General features: G+C 49.4%; 1 protein-coding gene across 3 annotated transcripts; it reads left to right on the top strand.

Moving 5' to 3' along the window:
* The first annotated feature begins 96 nt into the window (after positions 1-96).
* Positions 97-18714, top strand: ABCG8 (ATP binding cassette subfamily G member 8). Of its 3 annotated transcripts, none has more exons than XM_068969964.1 (13): positions 97-220; positions 5492-5596; positions 7037-7187; positions 11133-11371; positions 11826-11958; positions 12051-12320; positions 13834-13996; positions 14086-14163; positions 15013-15212; positions 15629-15705; positions 16339-16606; positions 17764-17891; positions 17976-18714. In XM_068969964.1, exons 1-13 carry the CDS (start codon positions 158-160, stop codon positions 18111-18113), a joined length of 2013 nt encoding a protein of 670 aa, XP_068826065.1. In that variant the 5' UTR covers positions 97-157; the 3' UTR covers positions 18114-18714. The 3 variants fall into 3 exon arrangements, with proteins under 3 accessions (XP_068826065.1, XP_068826084.1, XP_068826074.1); XM_068969973.1 differs by having other exon boundaries at positions 112-220; positions 5495-5596; XM_068969983.1 differs by lacking the exon at positions 5492-5596 and having other exon boundaries at positions 109-220; positions 17976-18713.
* The last annotated feature ends 2802 nt before the right edge of the window (positions 18715-21516 follow it).

Here is a 21516-nt window from a genome sequence, read left to right as displayed (position 1 = left end):
TTATCTCAGCAGCGGGCAGAACACACAGCCCGTGTTTGTGGGAGGGCTTGCCAGAGAGGAATGCTGGGAGCCAGACCAGAGGTTGCCCAGCTCTGGGAAGCAGACAACATTGGCCCTGGTCGGCAGCAGCTAAGCCCCAAGGAAACTGCAGGGCCCCATGGCAGAGGAGGCCCCAAAGAAGACAAGGCTAGAGAGACGCGCTGCTCCCCAGGATGACTTGGTGAGTGATGGTGGGTCACAAGAGTCCTGGTGGGTGGAGGGCGAATCACACGCTTCTCTCCTCCTTAAGGAACTTTCGTTCCTAACTCACCACCAGGTCGACAAGCAGCAGGACTCTGCTTCCTGGGCATCGAAGGGCTGAGGGAAGTGGGGTCAGGGGTCGGTGGGGGCCTCTGAGGTCACTTCCTGCCTGAAGGTGGCTCCTGCAGGGAAATAATGTCGTGTCTGTGACTTGGGCCGATCTGGCTCTTTTCCAACACAACAGAAGGGCTTCCCTAGTGGCTCAATTGGTAAAGAGTCTGCCTGCAATGCAAGAAAGCTGGGTTCAACCCCTGGATTGGGAAGATCCCCTGGAGAAGGAAATTGCAACCCACTCCAGTATTCCTGTCTGGAGAATTCCATGGACAGAGGAGCCTGGTGGGCTACAGTCCATGGGGTCACAAAGAGTCGAATACGACTAAGTGGCTGACACTTCCACTTTTTCCAACACAGAAACGTACTCACATGGCCTGGGACACTGCAGTGTCTCCTCTGTCCCTGTGGCTATCAAGTTCAGAGACTCAGTGGCAACAAACTGATGAGACAGGGTGGCAGAGAACCTTGTGAGAACATCAGAACGTATGCCCCAAATGCAGCTGCAGCAGGCAGTCGTAAGACCCTGGAGAGAGCTGGAAGAACAGAGGACCGCCAGGGGACCAATAGGTCCAGGGTTTCTGTCCTCATTTAACATAAGAAATGTTTGCCTAAAAAGAAAAAAAAAAAAAAATGGCCTTTGACTGAAATCAGGATGTGGGCAGGGTTTGAAGCAAGAGGTGAAATCAGAACACAGAGAGGAAGCAGGTCCCCACCTTCCATCCCCACCCACCCCACTGTTCGATCAGTCTTTGGTTGCCTGTGAAGGGGTGAGAGGTGGAGACAGAAAGACGGAAGGACTGAGGACTCCACACCACAGGAAGGGCCTCGGGCCACCCAGACTGGCCTTGAGTTGCTAGCACCTGACTTCAGCCAGGCCCCAGGAACCCACCCTCTCAGTCAGCTCTCAGCCACAGCAGGTAACCACTGTGCTCTGGGAATACCCCAGGGAGCCAACGTCTGCCAGGAAAGGATTCCTGGGAGCCGTGACTGCAGTGTGCACAGCCTGAATAGGAGACAAAATCTCCAATGATTTTGAAAAGGACACTTTCTAGAAGGTCTGATAATTCAGATACCACAGCTTGGGATGCAAAGAACTGCCCGAATATAACATCCAGGAAGTGGTACAGGCCCTGCCATTTCCAATTTCCTTCTCTTCACTCCTGTTCCTCAAGGTGCCGAGTGACAGTCTAACGTTTATGGTGCCCAGAACAAAAGGCCAAGGGCTATGTATCTTATGTCTTTGTCGTTGTTCAGTTGCTCAGTCGTGTCCAACTCTTTGCAACCCCATGGACTGCACCACGCCAGGCTTCCCTGTCCTTCACCATCTCCTGGAGCTTGCTCAAACTCACATCCATTGAGTCAGTGATGCCATCCAACCATCTCATCCTCTGTTGCCCCCTTCTCCTGCCCTCAATCTTTTGGGTCTTTTCCAGTGGAACTGTATCCTATGTCTAGATATTTAAAAATTATCAGTCAAGTTAAAATCTATTAAATAAAATAGTTTCTATCCTCCTAAGTTGACATACATTCTTCATAACATGGAAGGCCAGATGTAAACCAAGAAATTCTAGGACTTGTGGCTTCCAGCACAAGCCACAGCCTGTCTCCCTTCTCTGTCCACGCTCAGCCCACACATGATCTCACACACCCGTGCATGGCCACCCCACCCTGCCCACCCACATCACATCCACCCCTCCACAGACAAATGCCCCTCTGACCTGAGGTGCCCCAAGGGATGGGCACACAAGGTTCACACAGCCCTGGGAGTGGGCCTGAGGCCATCTGGGAATTTGGGGGTAGTGAGTACCCAGAGTGACAAGTGCCCTCGGCCCACAGACTCCTCAGTCCATGGGCAAAAGCCTGGCCAGAGGAAGACAGGAGAGCCCAGGCCTTGGTGCAGAGTCTTCAGCACATCACTGCTTTCCCAGGGCACAGCCTCTGCATCTGAGAACAAGGAACTTGGGCTCTGCACTCCCTGAGTTTCCTTCTACTCTATGCTTCTGACTCAGGAATTTGATCAGAAGTTAATACAAGGAGAAATTACAATGTAGCCCAGCAGGAGCTGAGCTGGTTACCTACAAATAAACCTGCTTTTGCTTTTTTCCATGTCACCTGTCAGAAATTCAAGTGATGATCTGACAGTCACACTGATTAAGGTGTCAGCTGAATAGATATTTAAGCATTTGAAAAATACAGAGAGTTTGTCAAAACCTCAGGAAGAGTCTAACAAATCCTTCCTAGGAGCCAAGGAAAATATTTCAAAATGGAACAGAGGCAGCCCCCGCCCAGCCACGAGTTCTCTTCTGAACGCTGAGCTGCCTGTGGTGGCTGGGACCCCGGCCTGGCCTGTGCCTGCCTACTGTGCCCAGGGTGAGAGGGGTTGGAGGAGCCCAGGAGCGGGCAGCACACGCCTCTCTCCTTTCTTTTATTTGTCTTCTCATCCTGATGCCTCTTTCCCTAGGGCCCCATCACCCTTCACCTTCTCCAAGCTCCCGCCTGGAGAGTAGAACCCCCTAGGCTTAAGGTCACCACCACAACTTGCTCCAGACTCCAACACGTCCAACCCTTTCTCAGCAACTCTTCCACCTCCAAAATCTAACCTGGTGCGCTTCTGGCCCAGGTGTTCGTTGCAGAGTTAACTCATTCCTTATACCAACTAACATCCCTTCTGCAGACATTTACCTTTTAAAAACAAGCAAGTAGGGACTTCCCTGGTGGTCCAGTGGCTAAGACTCCGCACTCCGAATTCAGGGGTGCAGGTTTGATCCCTGGTCAGAGAGCTAAGATCCCACATGCCTTGAGGCCAAAAAATATCCAAAACATGAAACAGAAGCAATATTGTCCAATAAAGACTTTTAAAAATGCTCCACATTTTAAAAAATCTGCAAAAGAAAAAAAAAAGCAGAATGCATGTTAGCCCAAGTGAGTTTCTCAGTAATGGATCAACTTTCAGATGGTTTAACCAAATAAAATGGGAAAACTAGGCGGTGGGAATGCTGGTGGCGGAGGTGAGGAGGGAGGGTCAGGACTGACCTGCCAGAACCCAGAGCTGCCGTGACTTCCCCAGGAGCTTCATTCTCCATCTCCGAGGGCACAACCCCCTCACCTCCTCCACCTCCAGCTCGGAGGACTCTGGACTTCCCCTCATGGACACCCTCTCTCAGCTTTAAAACATATTTTGAAATATTTCAGACAAAGCAGTTTAAAGAACAGTGATTTCCCACACCCATCCATAAACTTACCAAGAGCTTTGAAAGTCATCCCCCCTTCTCTCCCCCAGGACCTTCTCTCCCCGCCTCAGTGACCTCTCCCCGCTGTATTCCTTCCTATACCCCAAAAACAATCCTTCTGCTGACTTAGCTGTTCATCTTCCAATGTTTTTCTGTATAATATACGACCTTGACTGTACTGGTTCAAACATTAAACAAGGTAAGTAGATCTGGTTGGCTGTTTCCACACTCTCCCAGAACTCTGGGGGCCACTCACAGTGGGCTTGCAGCCGACCATCACCCATATTTATTTCCCTCACCTCCACTGGGCTCAATGTCATTTTTCAGGGCCTCTTACCTCTTACCTGCAGGGGTGCTTTAAAAAAGACTGTTGGGCATTATTTTCACGGAAGTCCCAAGCTATGTTATGTTCACATAAAGCACATGTGGACACTGTGTGTGCAGTGAAAATACACGTTGATCAGGCATGTCAAGGACATCATGCCTCTGTATCCGGTCCGTGTTGCTCCATCCTCAGTGTCTCGTCCTCTAAACTCTAAGCTTCCCAAAGACTGTCTTTTGCACAGTCACACCCCAAATTCCAAGCCTAAAGCATATTGTGGGCCTCCTTGTGTTTGCTGGATGCTTGATTGACTGATCGAAAGAATGTGTCAGTGGGGGAATAGCAGCCCTGAGGGGAGAAGATCAGAATCAACAGGAACTGGTTAATGCATGCATACTTTCCCTGCACGACCTCGAGGAAACAAATATTGAATGCATTTTTAAGAAGCGGAAATCTTTTAAGGCAAGTTTTCTCTTGTTTGGGCCTCAGCTATTTAAATGATTGAACTGATAAAACAGAAGGAATTCAGATCGGCAGATAGTGAGTATCATTCACATTATCAGCTGATACCATGAATCACTGATTTATTTGATATATGTTCAAATAAAGCAGGCTTCCCTGATAGCTCAGTTGGTAAAGAATCTGCCTGCGATGCAGGATACCCCAGTTCTATTCCTGGGTCAGGAAGATCCCCTGGAGAACGGATAGGCTACCCACTCCAGTATTCATGGGTTTCCCTGGTGGCTCACACAGTAAAGAATCCACCTGCAATGCAGAAGAGCTGGGTTCGATCCCTGGGTTGGGAAGATCCCCTGGAGGAGGACATGGCAACCCACTCCAGTATTCTGGCCTGGAGAATCCCATGGACAGAGGAGCCTGGCGGGCTACAGTGCGTGGGGTCGCAAAGAGTCGAACACGCCTGAGTGACTAAGCACAGCACAGCTAAAGCAGCCATGTTTATGTGAACACAACATGGCTTGTGACTTACGTAAAATAACATCATCAGCAAGATGACAACGGAGAGGATGATGGTAACAGTGACAACAGGGACTTACTCCAAAATCTCCCAACTGCATTTTGAAGAGCTTTGTTGTGCAAAATCCTTATCAAGATAAGATGCAACTTTTCTAAGAGCAATGTCTTCACAAGTATTGAGCACTAGCTTGTTGACAGCTGTTTTCCTCTCATGTTAGGTACAAAAAGTCTGTTTGGGATGAGATACTAAGCCAGATTCAGGAAAGGGAAAGTTAAAAGGCCTTTTCCGAACACAGGCTCACAGAGCTCTCTCCAGTCCAGGGTCTGGGTCTTGCTCATGACAGGTTACTTGGATCAGGTTCCAGCACCTGTGACTGAGCTTCTCTGGGTCAGGAGCTGGAGGGAAGCCCCACAGTTTTCTCTGCAGAGAAGAGAAGCCCTGCCCTCATGGGCGCTCCCGTTTCCTCAGAGCCCTTGAGCTCCTCCTGCCTAAATCCATCTTTTGCCCACTTGGGATCCCATCCACACTAGCTCCTGCTCTCACCTCTCCGGATCCCCTCCCTCCCAAGTCCTCCTTCTAAAGAAGCTCCTCACCGGCCGTATCTCCCAGCAGGGCCTCCAGGACAGCGTGTTCTCCTCCGAAAGCGACAACAGCCTGTACTTCACCTACAGTGGCCAGCCCAACACCTTGGAAGTCCGAGATCTCAGCTACCAGGTAGAGACAAAGCTGAGGACAGGTGGGAGGAGCAGAGAGGGCCAAACAATCCCCCAAGCAGAAGGGAAGGGTGAGTCCCAGCTGGGGGCCCTCCGCCCCTAAGGACAGAGTTCAGGCTGCACAGATGCCTCATGTGTTGGGTGCAAGCACCATGGAGACTTCCCTCAATGACATGTACTGGAGCTGAGGTTGACAGGCATGAAAAAGAGAATGAGACCTTTGTTAAAACACAAAGCCAACCATGTGACTCTGTGTGAAAAAAAATCTCTAAAACTTATTTTTAAACTTTATATTTTGAAATAATTTTAGACTTCTGAAAAAGCTGCAAAAATAGTGCAGAGTTCTTATATACCCTTTGTCCACCGTCCCCTAATGTTAACATCTTGCTTACCCATAGCACAGTAAGCAAAACTGAGAGATTAACCACAGTATAATACTATTAACTATTTGGAGAAGGAAATGGCAACCCACTCCAGTACTCTTGCCTGGAGAATCCCAGAACGGAGGAGCCTGGTGGGCTGCCATTTATGGGGTCGCACAGAGTCGGACACGACTGAAGCAACTTAGCAGCAGCAGCAGCAGTCTCATTTTAAGTGGTTCATTTGTCTCTGAACACGGCTCTCATCGCAGAGGAAGCCCTGGTGTGGCTTTGGGGCTAGGAATAAAGGCTGGTGGCGCTGCTTTGTCCTGTGAGCTCCCACATGTGTCACCAAGTGCAAAACACAGGAGGCCTGCAGTGTGACCATCTCCTGAGCAGGCTCGAGGCTCTTTCCCTGACACCTCGGGCACCTGACATTTAACTAGCCTCCTGGAAAATATTTTGTATCAAATATGGGCATGGAAAAATTAACCATGTTCTTTACTATTTACTGATATTTGTAAACTGTATACCAATGTTCTTTTTGACATTGATTTTCTCACCATGAGAGATATTTAAGTGAAACCTGTAAATAAAAGAGGCAAAATGAGAAAAAAACAAAAAACAAAAAATAATAATACTATTAACCAAACTACAGACTTGTAGAAGATGTTATGGAAAAGCCCAAATGAAATTTTCAGCCACTCTAATAATAGTACACGTTATAGGTCTGCAGTGAGGATTGAATGAGATAAGGGACATAATAAACAGATGAACACAATGCCTTGCACACAGTAAACACTTGATAAGTTATTAGTAAATCACTGTTGAGTGAAAACATCATTTTGCCCCATGTTGTGTTTTTATTTCTCTTCTGCTATTACACATGCTTCCCAACTGTTCTCTTCAGACTTGGAAATGGCAGCTTCAGGTTCTCAGCATGGTGGAGCCCGCCTCCATATCTGACAAAACCTGGGTGGGGGACCCCTCAAGCCTGTTGTGTTTTGGCAGGAGGATTTCTCTTGGAGGGAGCTGAACAGAAGGTGAAGCTTTCTGAGGAACCTTTCTATGTCTCCCCACAGGTGGATACGGCCTCCCAGGTACCTTGGTTTAAGCAGCTGGCTCACTTCAAGATGCCCTGGATGTCTCACAAGGACTCCTGTGAGCAGGGCATTCAAAACCTGAGCTTCAAAATGAGGAGTGGACAGATGCTGGCTGTCATAGGGAGCTCAGGTATCACTAGGGGCAAATAGTGCGGCAATGGGTTCTCTCTCTCCTGGGATGCAGGGCAGTCCCTCGAACAAATGGACGCTCCTCACAGAGCTTTGCTGAGCAACAGAACAATACAGCAGAGTTGTGAGAGCACAACTTTCAGGTCCCACACAGCTGGGCTCAAATCTCAGCTCCTCTATTTACTAGCTTTCATGAATCACAAGCAGGCTTCTTGCAGCTGCAGCCAGAGCTCTGATCCATCATTAATATAGGATGAAGGCATCAGGCAGCTTTGGAATTGAATGCTCTTTCCAGGGGACTCCTCCCCCATAAGGAACACTCATCACTGTCTTCCTCTCCCCATCAGATTCCTATTTCAGTCAGACAGTGGGTAGGCACAGCCCCTGCCACAACTCACGTCTTGGATACCCCAGGTCTTAGTTCAACCTTCTACCATTGACAAAAATTCACATTTCTGGAGTGCTTCAAAAAGTCATTTCCACAGGCCAGACTTAGAAGTGTAGAACGAGCTGGAAGGGGGCCTGGAGAATCGAGTTCTGTTCCCTTCACAGTATACCTTTCCTTCTCCTGACCACCGTGAAAACATCTTTAGATGAGGTCTGCCTGCCCCAGCATCATTCCCCGTTCATTTAACAGTGAGACCAAAGTTTAGAAAAGAGGAATGATTTACCTAAGGACATATATTTAATGCAGAATAAGAACTAGAACTCTGGTCTCCTGGTTCTCAGATGTTTAAAAAAAAATTCAACTGATTAAATTTTAAAGATCTTATTGGTTTTATTCAACAATTCATGAATTGGGCAGCATCCCACCTGGCAGAAAGTATCGTGTGGACCAGAAAGTTTATTTGGATTTTTCCATAAGATGTTAGCTCCAGCCCAATAGCTTTGGTGTGCGTGCTAAGTTGTTTCAGTCGTGTCTGACTCTTTTTGCAACGCTATGAACCACAGCCCGCCAGGCTCCTCTGTCCATTGGGTTCTCCAGGCAAGAATACTGGAGTGGGTTGCCATGCCCTCCTCCAGGGGACCTTCCCAACCCAGGGATCCAACCCACGTCTCCCATATCTCCTATATTGGCAGGTGGGTTCTTTACCACTAGTGCCACCTGGGAAGCCCAAAAGCTCTGGAGAGCTGCACAAAATGAAAGATTTTTACAGGCAGAACGAAGTAGGACGAGGAAGTTATTCTAGCAAAGGGCTGATTATTTTAGGCATGATCACCTTTCTCTGGGGGACAGTAGGGGTCTATCAGTGCTGACCAGGCAACTTCAGATGGGCTGGTTTAAGATTCTATTCCCAGGAGAGATTGAAACTATAATTAAATTAGGTATTACATCTCAGGCTGGGGACATGAGGCTTAGCACAAGCTGACTCCACTTGGGGTTTGTTTATTTTTTAAACACATATCAAAGGCATTTCTCCCTTACACAGTGTCAGAGGGAGCACTTTGTACCTTCCAATTAATCATTTCCAGAAGTAGAGATTACTCAACTTTTTGACCATCTGCTCCACACTTTTAGTCTTCTGCTGGGGAAGTTCTGTTTACTGTCTAACCAGAGATCAAATGAGAGGATATGTGCAAATGAACTTTGTCACTGAAACAACACCCACAGGTCAAGTCCTGCCAACTGCTGGCCCTGGCCCTGCAGTTCTGATCTAACAAGAAAAATGTGGAAACTTCAAGGGCCAATTTTGTTTGTTAACACCTGGTGGCTTTTCTGGTTACACCTGCTTTTTCTTCATGAACTGAGGATCTAGGGAACACATGGGCCTAACTAGGCACTTCAGGCTAAGAGTCATCACAGTTAATCCTGACCACCACAGCCCTGTAGCTGTTAGAATCCCTGATTTGTGGTTGAAGAAAGGGAAGTCAGGAAAGGCCAAGCAGGAATCACACTGAGTGTGTGATTTTCGACTCTAGGCTAGTGTTGTTTAGCTACAGGTTTACTTGGGTTCGATCCCTGGGTGGGGAAGATCCCCTGGAGAAGGAAATGGCAACCCACTCCAGTACTCTTGCCTGGAGAATCCCATGGAGGGAGGAGCCTGGTAGGCTACAGTCCATGGGGTTGCAAAGAGTTGGACACGGCTGAGCGACTTCACTTCACTTCACTTGGCTGAAATTACTTAAATGATTTTTTAGAAAGGTTATCAATTATACCACCTGTGATTTATATTCTACCATGCATGCGATTTTCCAGGCAAGAATACTGGAGAGGATTGCCATTCGCTTCTCCAGGGGATCTTCCCCACCCAGGGATCAAACCCATGTCCCCTGTATTGCAGGCAGATTTTTTACCATCTGATCCAGGAGGGAAGCATACTCTGCTCACCAAAATTATAACAGTAAAATAAAATTAATTCAAACAGCCCCAGGCATTTAAGCTTCTATAGAATCAGCAGTGGTGCTTTTCCAATGAATAGGCAAAGAGTCTTGAATGCCTGTGGGTGTTTTCTCCTAATTCACAGAGGATCTCCCCAAACATACCCTGACAATCTCCCCTAGAAAGACCACCCACACCTCTCACAGTTTTGTTCAGGAAACGTGGTCTTTCTGCCCCTTGATTGAGATTCCTAAGGTCCCTGTGTTGTGAAAGTCCCCTGTGCTTTCAGAGCCTGGATCCAATGATGTCCAAGCTGAGCCAGGAGTAGGGCCAGAACCCTCCCTCTGGCTTCCCCCCTGGCTATTTTGTGCCTCCTAAGTTCTCTTGAATGAGGTGCACCAGGAGGCAGTAGACCGGTCCCTTTCCACACTGAAAGCCTCTGGTCCATAAGCAGAAGGATGACTGAAGAGGCTACTTGATTTTTGCTTTTATGCACAAATAAAAGGGGATGTGGGGCTGTGGGCAGGGGGCTGCTTGCAGAAGGCCTGGGAATGTGGCAAGGAAGAGTCGTTACATCTGTGTGTTGGCACTTTCCCTGTTTAAAAACTACTTGGAAATTTTGCACTCCAAAAGGAATTTACAATAAGGAAACCAAAACCCTGCCTGGGGGAATTGGACTGAGCTGTTCCTGGTAGCTTTGTTTAAGAACGCCTTCCTAGACCCTAAGCCCTATTTGACTCGCAGTTTAAATGGCCATCAAAGAGTCTCACAGAATCTCATGGAACCTGATCCAATTGGACATTTCCCCAAACTGATAGCAATTACTATGTCATTCAGAAGTGGATGGTGTTAATTTGTATGTAATAGATCTATTTTTTTTTTTAAAGAGAAAGTGAAAATACTGATAAAAATAAGAGTGCAGAGAAATTCAGAACTACTGTGCTACAGTTTAAAAATCATTTCCACATCTATTACTTCTCTATTTTTTTTATCCCTTTCTGAAAACAGGTTCCAGTTTTGCCTTTTTAAAAGATACCTTATTAATTCTCCAAAACTAGTCTTTCCCACAATGCCAGCTTCTGAGCCAAATGATGAAATGTTGCTGGCAGGTTTGCCAGGCATACATAGTTAAGCTTCCTAGTGCAATCAACACCAGCCCTGCTTGGGGGAGGGGACATACACTCTGGGCACAGGCAGTCCTGTGACAACCAGGACTCCAGCCTTCTATCACGTAGCCACAGGCCAGCCTGACCTGAACACCCCAGATTCCCAAGGATGTTCAAGTTGGCTGCTCCATGCAGGTCAGAGGGCTGTGCCACCTTCCCTAGGGAAGGACAGAGCAGAAGGTGGTGGCTGGAGGGTGCGTGGGCAGCAGAAGCTTCCAACCTGGTCCCTGCAGAAGCTCCGTTCTTGGGAATATATTTTCTCTTTAATATTTATCTATTTGGCTGGGTCAGGGAGGGGGGAGGTTGTGAGGGTGGGGAGAGTGGGGAGTGTTCCTAGTTCTGGGTCAGGATTTAGTTCTCCGACCAGGGACTGAACCTGGGTCCCTTGCATTGGAAGGCAGATTCTTAACCACTGGACCACCAGGGAAGCCCCTCAGGGATATTTCTGGTGGTTTCTCAGGTTGTGGGAGAGCCTCTTTGCTGGATGTGATCACTGGGCGAGGCCCTGGCGGCAAGATTAAGTCAGGCCAAATCTGGATCAATGGGCAGCCCAGCACAGCGCAGCTGGTGAGGAAGTGTGTGGCCCACGTGCGCCAGCATGATCAGCTGCTCCCCAACCTGACCGTCCGGGAGACCCTGGCTTTCGTTGCCCAGCTGCGTCTGCCCAGAAACTTCTCCCAGGCCCAGCGCAACAAAAGGGTAACTAACTAATCCCAGTGACCCCAGGAAGCTATGACACCCTTCCTCTGCCCATCCTTCCCTTCCTCCCTCAGGGTCCAGCCATTCCAGGCCAACTGTGAGCAAGCCTTAAACTCACCATCTGTCCATCAGGAAAAGTCCACCAAATGCTCATCCCTGCCTTCCTTCCCACGTTGTCCCATCTTAGCCCCAAATGTGGGATAAATATTTGCTTGTTTTCCGGTTCTCCATGCTGGCCGGGAGCCGGGACATGGCCACAGTCCCAGCAAGTGGTGCCTTGCTCAGCAGTGGGAACTGCTCCGGATGCGTGGAAAGAATCCGGGAACAAACATTGCATCAGGGAAATGTAGGCCACAACCTTAAGCTCAGGCGTCTTTGGAGCCCGATCTGCCTGGCCCAGAGCAGGCCCGCGCAGCGTCTCTAAAGCCCCAGGACCGCCCGCCCTCTCACCCAGGTGGACGATGTGATCGCGGAGCTGCGGCTGCGACAATGCGCCAACACGCGCGTGGGCAACATCTATGTGCGGGGCGTGTCGGGGGGCGAGCGGCGCAGAGTCAGCATCGGAGTGCAGCTGCTGTGGAACCCAGGTGAGGCCGGAGGGGCCCGCGGTCAGCCGCCTGGCTTAATCCGGCCCAGCTGGAGTCCTGCCCATTAAACCAGGCTTCTCTCTGTTGGGAAGGAATCCTTATCCTGGATGAACCCACCTCTGGGCTCGACAGCTTCACGGCCCACAACCTGGTGAAAACACTGTCCAGGCTGGCCAGAGGCAACAGACTAGTGCTCATCTCCATCCACCAGCCGCGCTCCGATATCTTCGGGCTGTTCGATTTGGTCCTGCTGATGACGTCTGGAACCACCATCTACCTCGGGGCAGCCCAGCACATGGTTCAGTATTTCACCGCAGTCGGCCACCCCTGTCCCCGGTACAGCAACCCTGCCGACTACTATGGTGAGTCAGCCAGGCCAGAGGCATGGAACAGGGCTCCCCTCGACCCCAACCCTGCCAGGAGAGAAACTCTCAGGGGCTTCAGGGGAATAGGACCAAGGATGGAGGCAGGGGAGGAGATGGGGTGTATTACAGGCTTCAGTTTACCCAGCATCAAATGCTAGGAATGACACACCCTTGTGCGCATGACTATTAAGAACCTCACGAGAGCTCCAAACCAGAGGAGATACAATCCAAGAGTTTAGATCAGTTTCTGGAATTATGGTCTTTATTCAGGTTCCGTAGGAAGAACAGGAAATTTGGAGTTGGAAGCCACTAGGAAATCTTAAAGCCTCCCCCTGGTTCCCCCACAAAGGCAGGAAACCCAGAGGCTGTGGATGGGAGGCCCAAGGCACAGACCAGTTCAGTGCCTTTTGGGGGGTCTTGACCCGTGAATCTCTAGATATGAAAATTGCTGTCAGCACCAGAGATGCCTTCCTGCTTGGGGTCCTGAGACCTCAGCATATGGCCCTCAATTCTTGCGGGGACAGTTGCCTTTCCGGGTGCCCACCTTGACAGCAGGCCCTGGGTCCTGAGTGCTGAGCAGTACCATGGTTGCTGGACAGCCTGTGTGGCTGTACCAGGGCCAGAAGAGCAGCAGCTGTGGTTTGTCCCAAACATAGATCACCTGGAGCCCAGCCTTCCTCCCAGGATGGCCTGGTGTAGCGAGGCCAATACACACGTGGGTAAGGACCAGTTCCTTGAGGGCAGACACTGCAGAGGTGTCCCTTTGCCCCTTGCAGCCCTGCCAGGCCACGGTCGTCTTCGTCCTTACAGATGAGAAGACGAGTCCTTGCAGTCAGGGGCAGAATGGGCCTCCCGAGCCCAGGAGGGAACACCCTTCTCCCAGTATCCACCCTCTAAGAGGCCACTCTTTTTGGCCCACCAGCTCTCGCCCTCTGCACTCACTCACACTGTGAACTCACCTGGAGGTCATCCATCTCCCTGCGCTCAGATATCAGCTTGGCTTCCTGCCAGTGTGTCATCCTCTGGTTGGTCATCCCCAGATAAGGGGGCAGAGGGCACCTGCCAGCCTGGCCACTGAAAGCCACATACTGTAACCCTAGAGAGAAGTTGCCAGAAATCAGGTGCCCACATGTGGAAACACAAATCTTTTTCTTAATTTTGTATTATTCATGCCTCACAAATCCGAGGGCATGGCCTGGCAGTGCCCAGAGAATCTGACACTTGAAGTTATGGCCCCACACAGTGAGGGGACCCTTCATGATTTACAAGGCCCCTCTGAGATGTTTTTCTGCCTTGAGATGTGTCATGAAAATGGGGAAAGGAAAGAGGCAGAGAGGTGAAGAGTGATTTCCCCCTGGGCATCTCTCTGCCTCTGTCTGTTCTGATCATCACTTTGTGGTCCACTCTCAGAGGGTGGGGAGTGTGTCCCAGGGTCCCCTCTGACAGCATTGTGGGCCATGAGCACCTGTGGGACCCAGGTCACCCATGGCCCCGCTCCCGCTGCTTACAGTGGACTTGACCAGCATTGACAGACGAAGCAAAGAACAGGAAGTGGCCACCAGGGAGAAGGCTCGGTCCCTTGCGGCGTTGTTTAAAGAAAAAGTGTGTGGCTTTGATGACTTTCTATGGACAGCGGAGTCAGGGAAGCAGGGTGTGGACACTTGTGTACAGAGGTAAGGCAGTGGGTGGCCCTGGGGGGAGAGCACCCTGCAGAAAGTGGCCGTCCCTACACGTCCTCATGACACTCTCTATCTCCTGACAGCCCGGCTCCTGACACCAACCTATTCCAGGCTCCCACTAAGCTACCCGGCCCCCTACAGCAGTTTGCCATACTGATACGGTAATTATTTGCCATTTCATCACCCCCTTGGCCCCCAAAAGTCTTAGTTGTATCAAATTAAGCCCTTTAAAGCTAAAGTGAATTTGAAGGAGGAATTTAATTTGAAGAGGTAGGGTCATTTGAAAAAATCAGCACCAGCCCTCCATGTGATACAGAGAACTCCTGTTCCTTTGATTCTTTAAACAAAATCAACATTTCCTTGCTAGCCAGATGCTCGTAGAAGTCACCCAGAATCATTGTAAAGAATTAAATCAATACAGGAGACCCTCAAGTGGACAAGGGAAGTTTCCCTGCTATGTGAGCCCTCACAGAAAACCAGATCTGGGTGTTTGGTGTGAGTCCAAGATGTTTCCATGCACATAAATATTTTAATATATAAATGAGATCATGCTAAGTCGTGTTGGCTGTGTCTTACTCTTTGTGACCCTGTGGACTGTAGCCTGCCAGGCTCCTCTGTCCATGGGATTTTCTAGGCAAGAATACTAGAGTGGGTTGCCACTTCCTCTAAGGTATCTTCCTGACCCAGGGAGAGAAGTCTTATGTCTTATGTCTCCTTATACATACACTGTTCTACTTCTGATTGGCTATTTCCTCAGGATGACTGCTTTAAATAAAATTGCAAGGTAATACAGCGTTGGTAAAAGTCACAATCATTTCCTGAGTACCGACTCTGAGACAGATGGGCTCATCAGTCACCTCACTTGAACCTCACAGTAACTCTGAGGTGGGCACCACTCTTCCCATTTTACAGAGGAGAAAAATGAGGCTTACAGAGATTACAGGACATTGCCAAGGTCACAGGGCTGGGGTCTGGTGTTCGCTTGGCACCTCTTTCTTCTGTTTTTTAAGTCGTCAGATTTCCAACGACTTCCGAGACCTGCCAACCCTCCTCATCCACGGGGCGGAGGCCTGCCTGATGTCCCTGATCATAGGGTTCCTCTACTACGGCCACGGGGCTGTCCAGCTCTCCTTGACGGACACGGCAGCCCTCTTGTTCATGATCGGAGCTCTTGTCCCTTTCAACGTGATCCTGGATGTCATCTCCAAATGTGAGTGTGGCCTGCTCTCTGTGACCCACATGCAGAGCCGTGTCAGCCATGCTCTGAACTGGACTAGGGCTGGCCTGAGTTCCGCATAGCTCCTGGAGGAGACAGGTCTGCTGAACAATTTCACCATGACTGCTAAATCAAAGCTGAGGGTTGTTTTTAAACTTCATATATTAATATCAGTATGCAAATAAGAACAAATTACCTAGGAGTCTGAGGCTTTTCTCTCCTAGCAGGAGTTATATTGACAGCAATGCGCAAGTCACAGAATTATAAACATCTAAATTAGGATCAAAAATTGCCTTTTTTAAAAAATATATGACATTGAGGCAATAAAACTAGTTTTAATTATACAAAGAGAGACTCAAGCAGCAACACTGTAATCTCATTTTTTCATTCTCCTTTTCTCACCTTTTTAGGTCACTCAGAGAGGGCACTGCTCTACTATGAACTAGAAGATGGGCTGTACACGGCGGGGCCGTATTTCTTTGCCAAGGTGACTGGTCAGGCTTCAGAGTGCCGCATGGAAGAGTGGGCAGAAGTTACAGGGAAGCATTTTGCTCAGCAGTGGGGCTGAGCATCATCTGTGGTTGCAGATGCCACAATCCTTAGGAGAGTTTCAGAGACTTGATGAGTCTCTGATAAATTTTTCAAACGTTTATCAGAAGGCCAGGATTGTGGACCAGGAATGACATTTTTCTGGCCTTCAGAAACCTAACAGAGAAGAGGTGGGAAACACCTACACCTAGCGTCCTTCACCTCTCCAGTCTCTCCACGTCCCTGGAAAGCAGGTTGGAAGGTTTAATGGTCCTCATTTCAAAGAAGTGGAGGCTCAGAGAAGTTAAGTGGCTACCTCCAGGCCACACAGCTACCATGTCTGGGTAGGCAGAGTGGGGATTTGAAACCAGGTCTCCAGAGCTCTGAACTGCCCCAGAGGGCACATACAGCACCTGCAGGGGGAAGTCAGCAGTGAGTTCATGCTTCTGGGTCCCACACACCTGTGCCCACTAACCCTCCGGTGGCAGCCCTGGTCAGCACCAGGAGGGAAGGCTGGGGACATTGGGGGCTGCTGCCTTTGAACACTGAAAGATCAGCAGCAAATAAAGGCGCTGGCTCACATCCTTTGCAGATCCTGGGGGAGTTTCCTGAGCACTGTGTCTACATCATCACCTACGGAATGCCCATCTACTGGCTGGCCAACCTGCGCCCAGGCCTCGAGCCCTTCCTGCTGCACTTCCTGCTGGTGTGGCTGGTGGTCTTCTGCTGCCGGGTCATGGCCCTGGCCGCCGCTGCCCTGCTCCCCACTTTTCACATGTCCTCCTTCTTCGGCAACGCTCTCTACAACTCCTTCTACCTCACCGGGGGCTTCATGATAAGCTTGGACAATCTGTGGACAGGTGAGGCCGGCTCTCCTCACCTGCTCAAGCTTTTTGAGGGCTTCTGTGGCTAGATCAGTCTGCTTTCCCCTGGCATTGTGAGTTCATCCCTTCGGTCCAACTCAGAGTTGGGAGCAGATTTGAAGGAAGGGCTCCATGGCAGGGTGGGGCAGATGGCACCTTCTCATACAGCCCAGCTGACACCCAGGGGCCACCTTTGACTCTCTCTCCCTACATCACCAGTGAGCCAAATTGCTTCTTCCGCCCATGTCTTTCTGAAATGTCCTCTTGCCTTATCCCCTGCCCTGGCTCCTATCAGCTGATCTTGGGCCAACTGTGATAGTCTGGTGTCTATGACCCTGGTTCCTCCACGTCTGAACCCTCACCCCTGCAGCACTAGCTCCCCAAGGTGCAGAGCCAGTCACTGCTCTGTCCCAGTGGGCCTGGGGCTGCTCACTCCTGGCTGCCTCCACCTGACTTCTGAAACCCCCAGTACGCTCCACGCCCTCACAACTGAGCCTGTGGATCACCGCTCTTCACCTTCCATGGGCCTTTCCTGATGAGCCGGGCAGGGTTCACTGCTTCCTCCTCCTCCCTGAGCCAGGATGCCTCCATGGGGTCAGGGTACGGACTCAGTCATCTCTGTAATCTCTGGTGTGGGGCTGCTGAGACTCCAGAGTCCAGAGGTTCTGTGAAGCTGAGCACGTGCTGGACTTAATCAATTACTCTCTGGAGTTACTATAGGCCAAGCACGTGCTGGACACCTAATGAAATTACTCTCTGGGGTTACTATAGGCCAAGCACGTGCTGGACACCTAATGAAATTACTCTGTGGAGTAGTTACTATAGGCCAACCACATGCTGGACACCTAATGAAATTACCCTCTGGGGTTACTATAGGCCAAGCATGTGCTGGACACCTAATGAGGTTGCTCTGTGGAGTAGTTACTGTAGGCCAAGTGCACGGTGATCCTGCAGCCACTCAGCCCCTCTGTCCCAGCAGTCCATGTCTCCAGCTTCCCCTCTGCCCTTTCACCCTTTTGTTCTCTCCCCCGCTCTCAGCTCCCTCGGGGGACTTGCTGCCCCTGGGTCAGAGCCACCACGGCATCTCTACAGACTCATTTCCTAGGAGGCAGGTGGTTAGACCCTGTGAATAACATGAATCTCACTCTCTGCAGTGCCCGCGTTGATTTCCAAGGTGTCCTTCCTCCGATGGTGTTTTGAAGGGCTGATGAAGATCCAGTTTGGTGGGCACGCTTATTACATGGAAGCTGGCAACATCACCATCCGTATCCCGGGAGACCTGGTAAGTAGCCCAGGCCTTGGCTGTACATAGACAGCAGCGCTCTGAGCGTGTTCTTAACGAGCTCACCGATGTCTCTGTCCCCAGATCCTCAATTCCATGGGCCTGAACTCTTATCCACTCTACGCCATCTACTTCTTTGTCATTGGCATCAGTTGTGGCTTCGTGATCCTGTACTATCTGTCCTTAAGGTTCATCAAACAGAAATCAAGTCAGGACTGGTGATTCATGCCCAGACTCCTGCCTGCTGGTGAGGGACTCGAGAAGACCATTCAGCTGCTCTCCTTCCTCCCAAGGAGCCCCTTCCCAGGCACAGGGAGGATCAGGACAAAGCTCCGCTACATCCGGTCCACACTGCTGCAGTGGCACAGGCTGGCCACAGGATGGCAGTAGAATAAAGACAGTCAAAAGGGATTTCTACTCACCAGCTGGAGGTTAAGATTACTGGGAACCTGAAAACCATACCTGGGGGACACCTTCAATGTCATTAATTTATTTCCTTTTGATGTATATATTTGTATAGGCAACTAATACAAGATGGGAACAAATTAGGTATGAATCGAGGTGTTAGGCCATGTGGAAAAAGTAACGTAATAGCTAGTGGAGTATTTGGCCTCATCTTCCAGGGTCCCCAAACTCTGAGCCATTCTCAATATAGAAAATGACCTAAAACATACCAGCGAGATGCCATCTCTTCTTTTTGTGTGAGGTCATGCTCCAAAAGCTAAACTGAACAATTAAATATTTATTGAGCAATTGCTCTGCACCAGATTCAGGGCAGAACACTTTTTTATGTGGATCACGTTATTCAGTTCTCTGTCAAAACAACCCTTTGTGGTAGGCGGTATCCCATTTTATAGATGAAGAAACAGAGGCACAGACTAGCCGTTTACTAAGTAAGGTCACAGGCCTAATATGTGGTGGAGTCACGCGAGGTCAGAAAGGCCTATAGGAGTTAGCGGGCAGAAGTCAAGTCCTGGGCCACTGTAAGGCTTGGAAGCCCAGGAAGATGAAAAGGTCTAAGGACACTGTGTCAGGCTGCTCACGGTGCATCTCACCTCTCTGGCTGAGTCTCAGACCAGCCTGGAACCTTTTGCAGTGACTGGTATGGCCCTGTCATGCGTTTCCTGTCTGAGCTTTGAGGACCAGGTGACCCAAAACAGGTACACAGAAAGTACAGAGGAAGTTATCCTCAAAGGAAAACCAGAGTCTGAAACAACAAGAAGGGGGACGGTAGATGGTTAGGAGGCAAACAGTGAATGTTCTCCTCGGGTTTCCTAGACCATCACTACTTGAACTGTGAGCCCTGGGCCAGCAGCATGGGTCCTGCCTGGGAGCTGGTTAGACTGTCAGTATCTCAGGCACCATCCAGACCCACTGAATCAGAATCTGTATTGGAAAGATCCCCCGGGCTGCCCTGGTAGTCCAGTGGCTAAGAATCCTCCTGCCAATGCAGGGGACTTGCGTTTGATTCCTGGTTCAGGAAGCTCCCACATTCTGAGGGGCAGCTAAGCCCATGCGCCGCAACCACTGGGTCCACATGCTGCAACTACGGCAGACCGTGCAGCTAGAGCCCGCTCTGCAACAGGAGAAGCCGCTGCGTGAGAAAGCCTGTGCACTCCCGACAAAAGCAGTGCCTGCGCGCTGCAGCTGGAGAAGGCCCACATGTGGAAACCAAGACCCAGCGCAGCCCCAAGTAAACTAAAAAACATGTATATCGCCGGCCAAAAAGCAAGTAAGTAGATCCCCAGGTGATCTGCATGTACATCCAGGCTTGAAGAGCAGTGCCTAGCACACTTCCCTTATATAAGACATCCAACTTGGGATATTCATGTTACACTGTAACACTTCACATGCATCATTGTTACATTGCCACCATCCAAAGGGCAGACCCCACTCAAGACTCATTTACTGTTCTGACAATGTCCTGCATAGCAAAAGGAGCCAGGTCAGGATCAAGTACTGGATCTAGGCGTCAATTCACTTTGGTCTCTTTTAGTTTAGAATAATCCTCAACTTTCCTTAACACCATGACCTTGACACGTGAGCGTTTTGTAGAATGTCTTTAGATGTGGTTTGTCTGATACGTTTTTATGATTGAATTCAGGTCATGCCCCTTTGGCAGGAGTCACAGAGGACTGTGCCCTTCTCATTGCATCCTCTCAGTGGCACACAATTTCAGTTTGTCCTGAACTGATGTTAACTTTGATCACCTGATCAAAGGAGTACTTGCCAGGCTTCACATAGTCAACAGTTTTCCCTCCTTTTGTAATTATTAATAAGCATTTGTAGGTAGGTATTTTGAAACTGCTCCTCAAACTTTCCATTAATTCATTTTAAAAGTTGTATCAGTATAAACTTGTAGTTTTCTATTTTATTCAGTGGGCTTTTACTATCATTTTACAATCTTTTACTATCTTTTACTATCACTCTTAATTTAGATGTTCAAACTGTCCCTGATGTGGCCCTGAGAGCCTCTTCAAGCTGGCTTCTGCCTCCTTGTGATAAGTCCCCCTCATTCTCTGAACTCTTTTGCAACTGTTTCAGACTCATCTTGTACTTTCCCACCTCCCACCCTAATCATGGAAGCAGACATTTCTTTAAAGAATCTTGGTTCCTTTCAGGGGAAAATGGCATTTAGAAGCCAAGATATGAGTGGTAAGTATGCTCATTGCCATTGGGGCGTCACTGTTTCCAGGCCCTCTCAGTGGGAACATATACATGGGTATAGATGTGCACATGTATATGTGTGTACACACATGCACACACCAGTGAACCAGGGAAGTTGCTCAGTCGTGTCCGACTCTGCGACCCCAGGGATTGTAGCCTACCAGGCTCCATCCATGGAGTTTTCCAGGCAAGAGTACGGGGAATGGGTTGCCATTTCTTTCTCTAGGGGATTTTCCCGACCCAGTGATTGAACCCAGGTCTCCTGCATTACAGGCAGACACTTTACCGTCTGAGCCACCAGGGAAGCCTCTGTCCAAATTTTTATATATATTAATATTCTCCTCCCACACCGATACATCCAATTCCAGTCTACCACCACAGAGCGGATTCTTCTTCTCTTTTCACAATTGTAACTCCCTCCTCCTCTTGTAAGAAACCTGGCTTTCACTAACCTTAATATTTTCGCTCCTATATATAACCAGTCTCCCAACTACACTGCACTCTTTTGGCTGTGTGGATACCCTGCTAAGACTCTAAATCCCAAATCAAGCTGTCTCCAAGTCAGCAGAGATGCCCTTCTCACCCTACTCTGGCCCATCACACATCTCTCCCACCCCCATTCACAGCCCACACCCCCCAACCCCCAGGCTGTGGTCACCCAGTGGCTTTAGGCCTGACTGGAGAAGGGGGAAGACCACTGGATTTTTTCTTTAACTCCCCAATGATTGTGGCATGTAGGGAGAGTTGACAGTCACTAAGGTACATCATGTGATTTCATTCTGTAAAAGGTTTTAATAACTCAGTGGGCTATGGAGTGCAGGACTGCGGGGTCACGGAACAAGGGGCAAGGTGCCAAGGCAGGAGAGATGCAGAAACTCCAGCAGAACTTTCTTTTTTTTTCTCTCTCTCTCTCTCTGTATCCTGGAGCTTTACTAAATACCAATGTGGATGTACCTCC

This window comes from Capricornis sumatraensis, chromosome 1, assembly GCF_032405125.1.
Source record: "Capricornis sumatraensis isolate serow.1 chromosome 1, serow.2, whole genome shotgun sequence".
In the NCBI taxonomy this organism is placed as follows: domain Eukaryota; kingdom Metazoa; phylum Chordata; class Mammalia; order Artiodactyla; family Bovidae; genus Capricornis; species Capricornis sumatraensis.
This window is presented reverse-complemented; position numbering and strand designations above follow the sequence as displayed.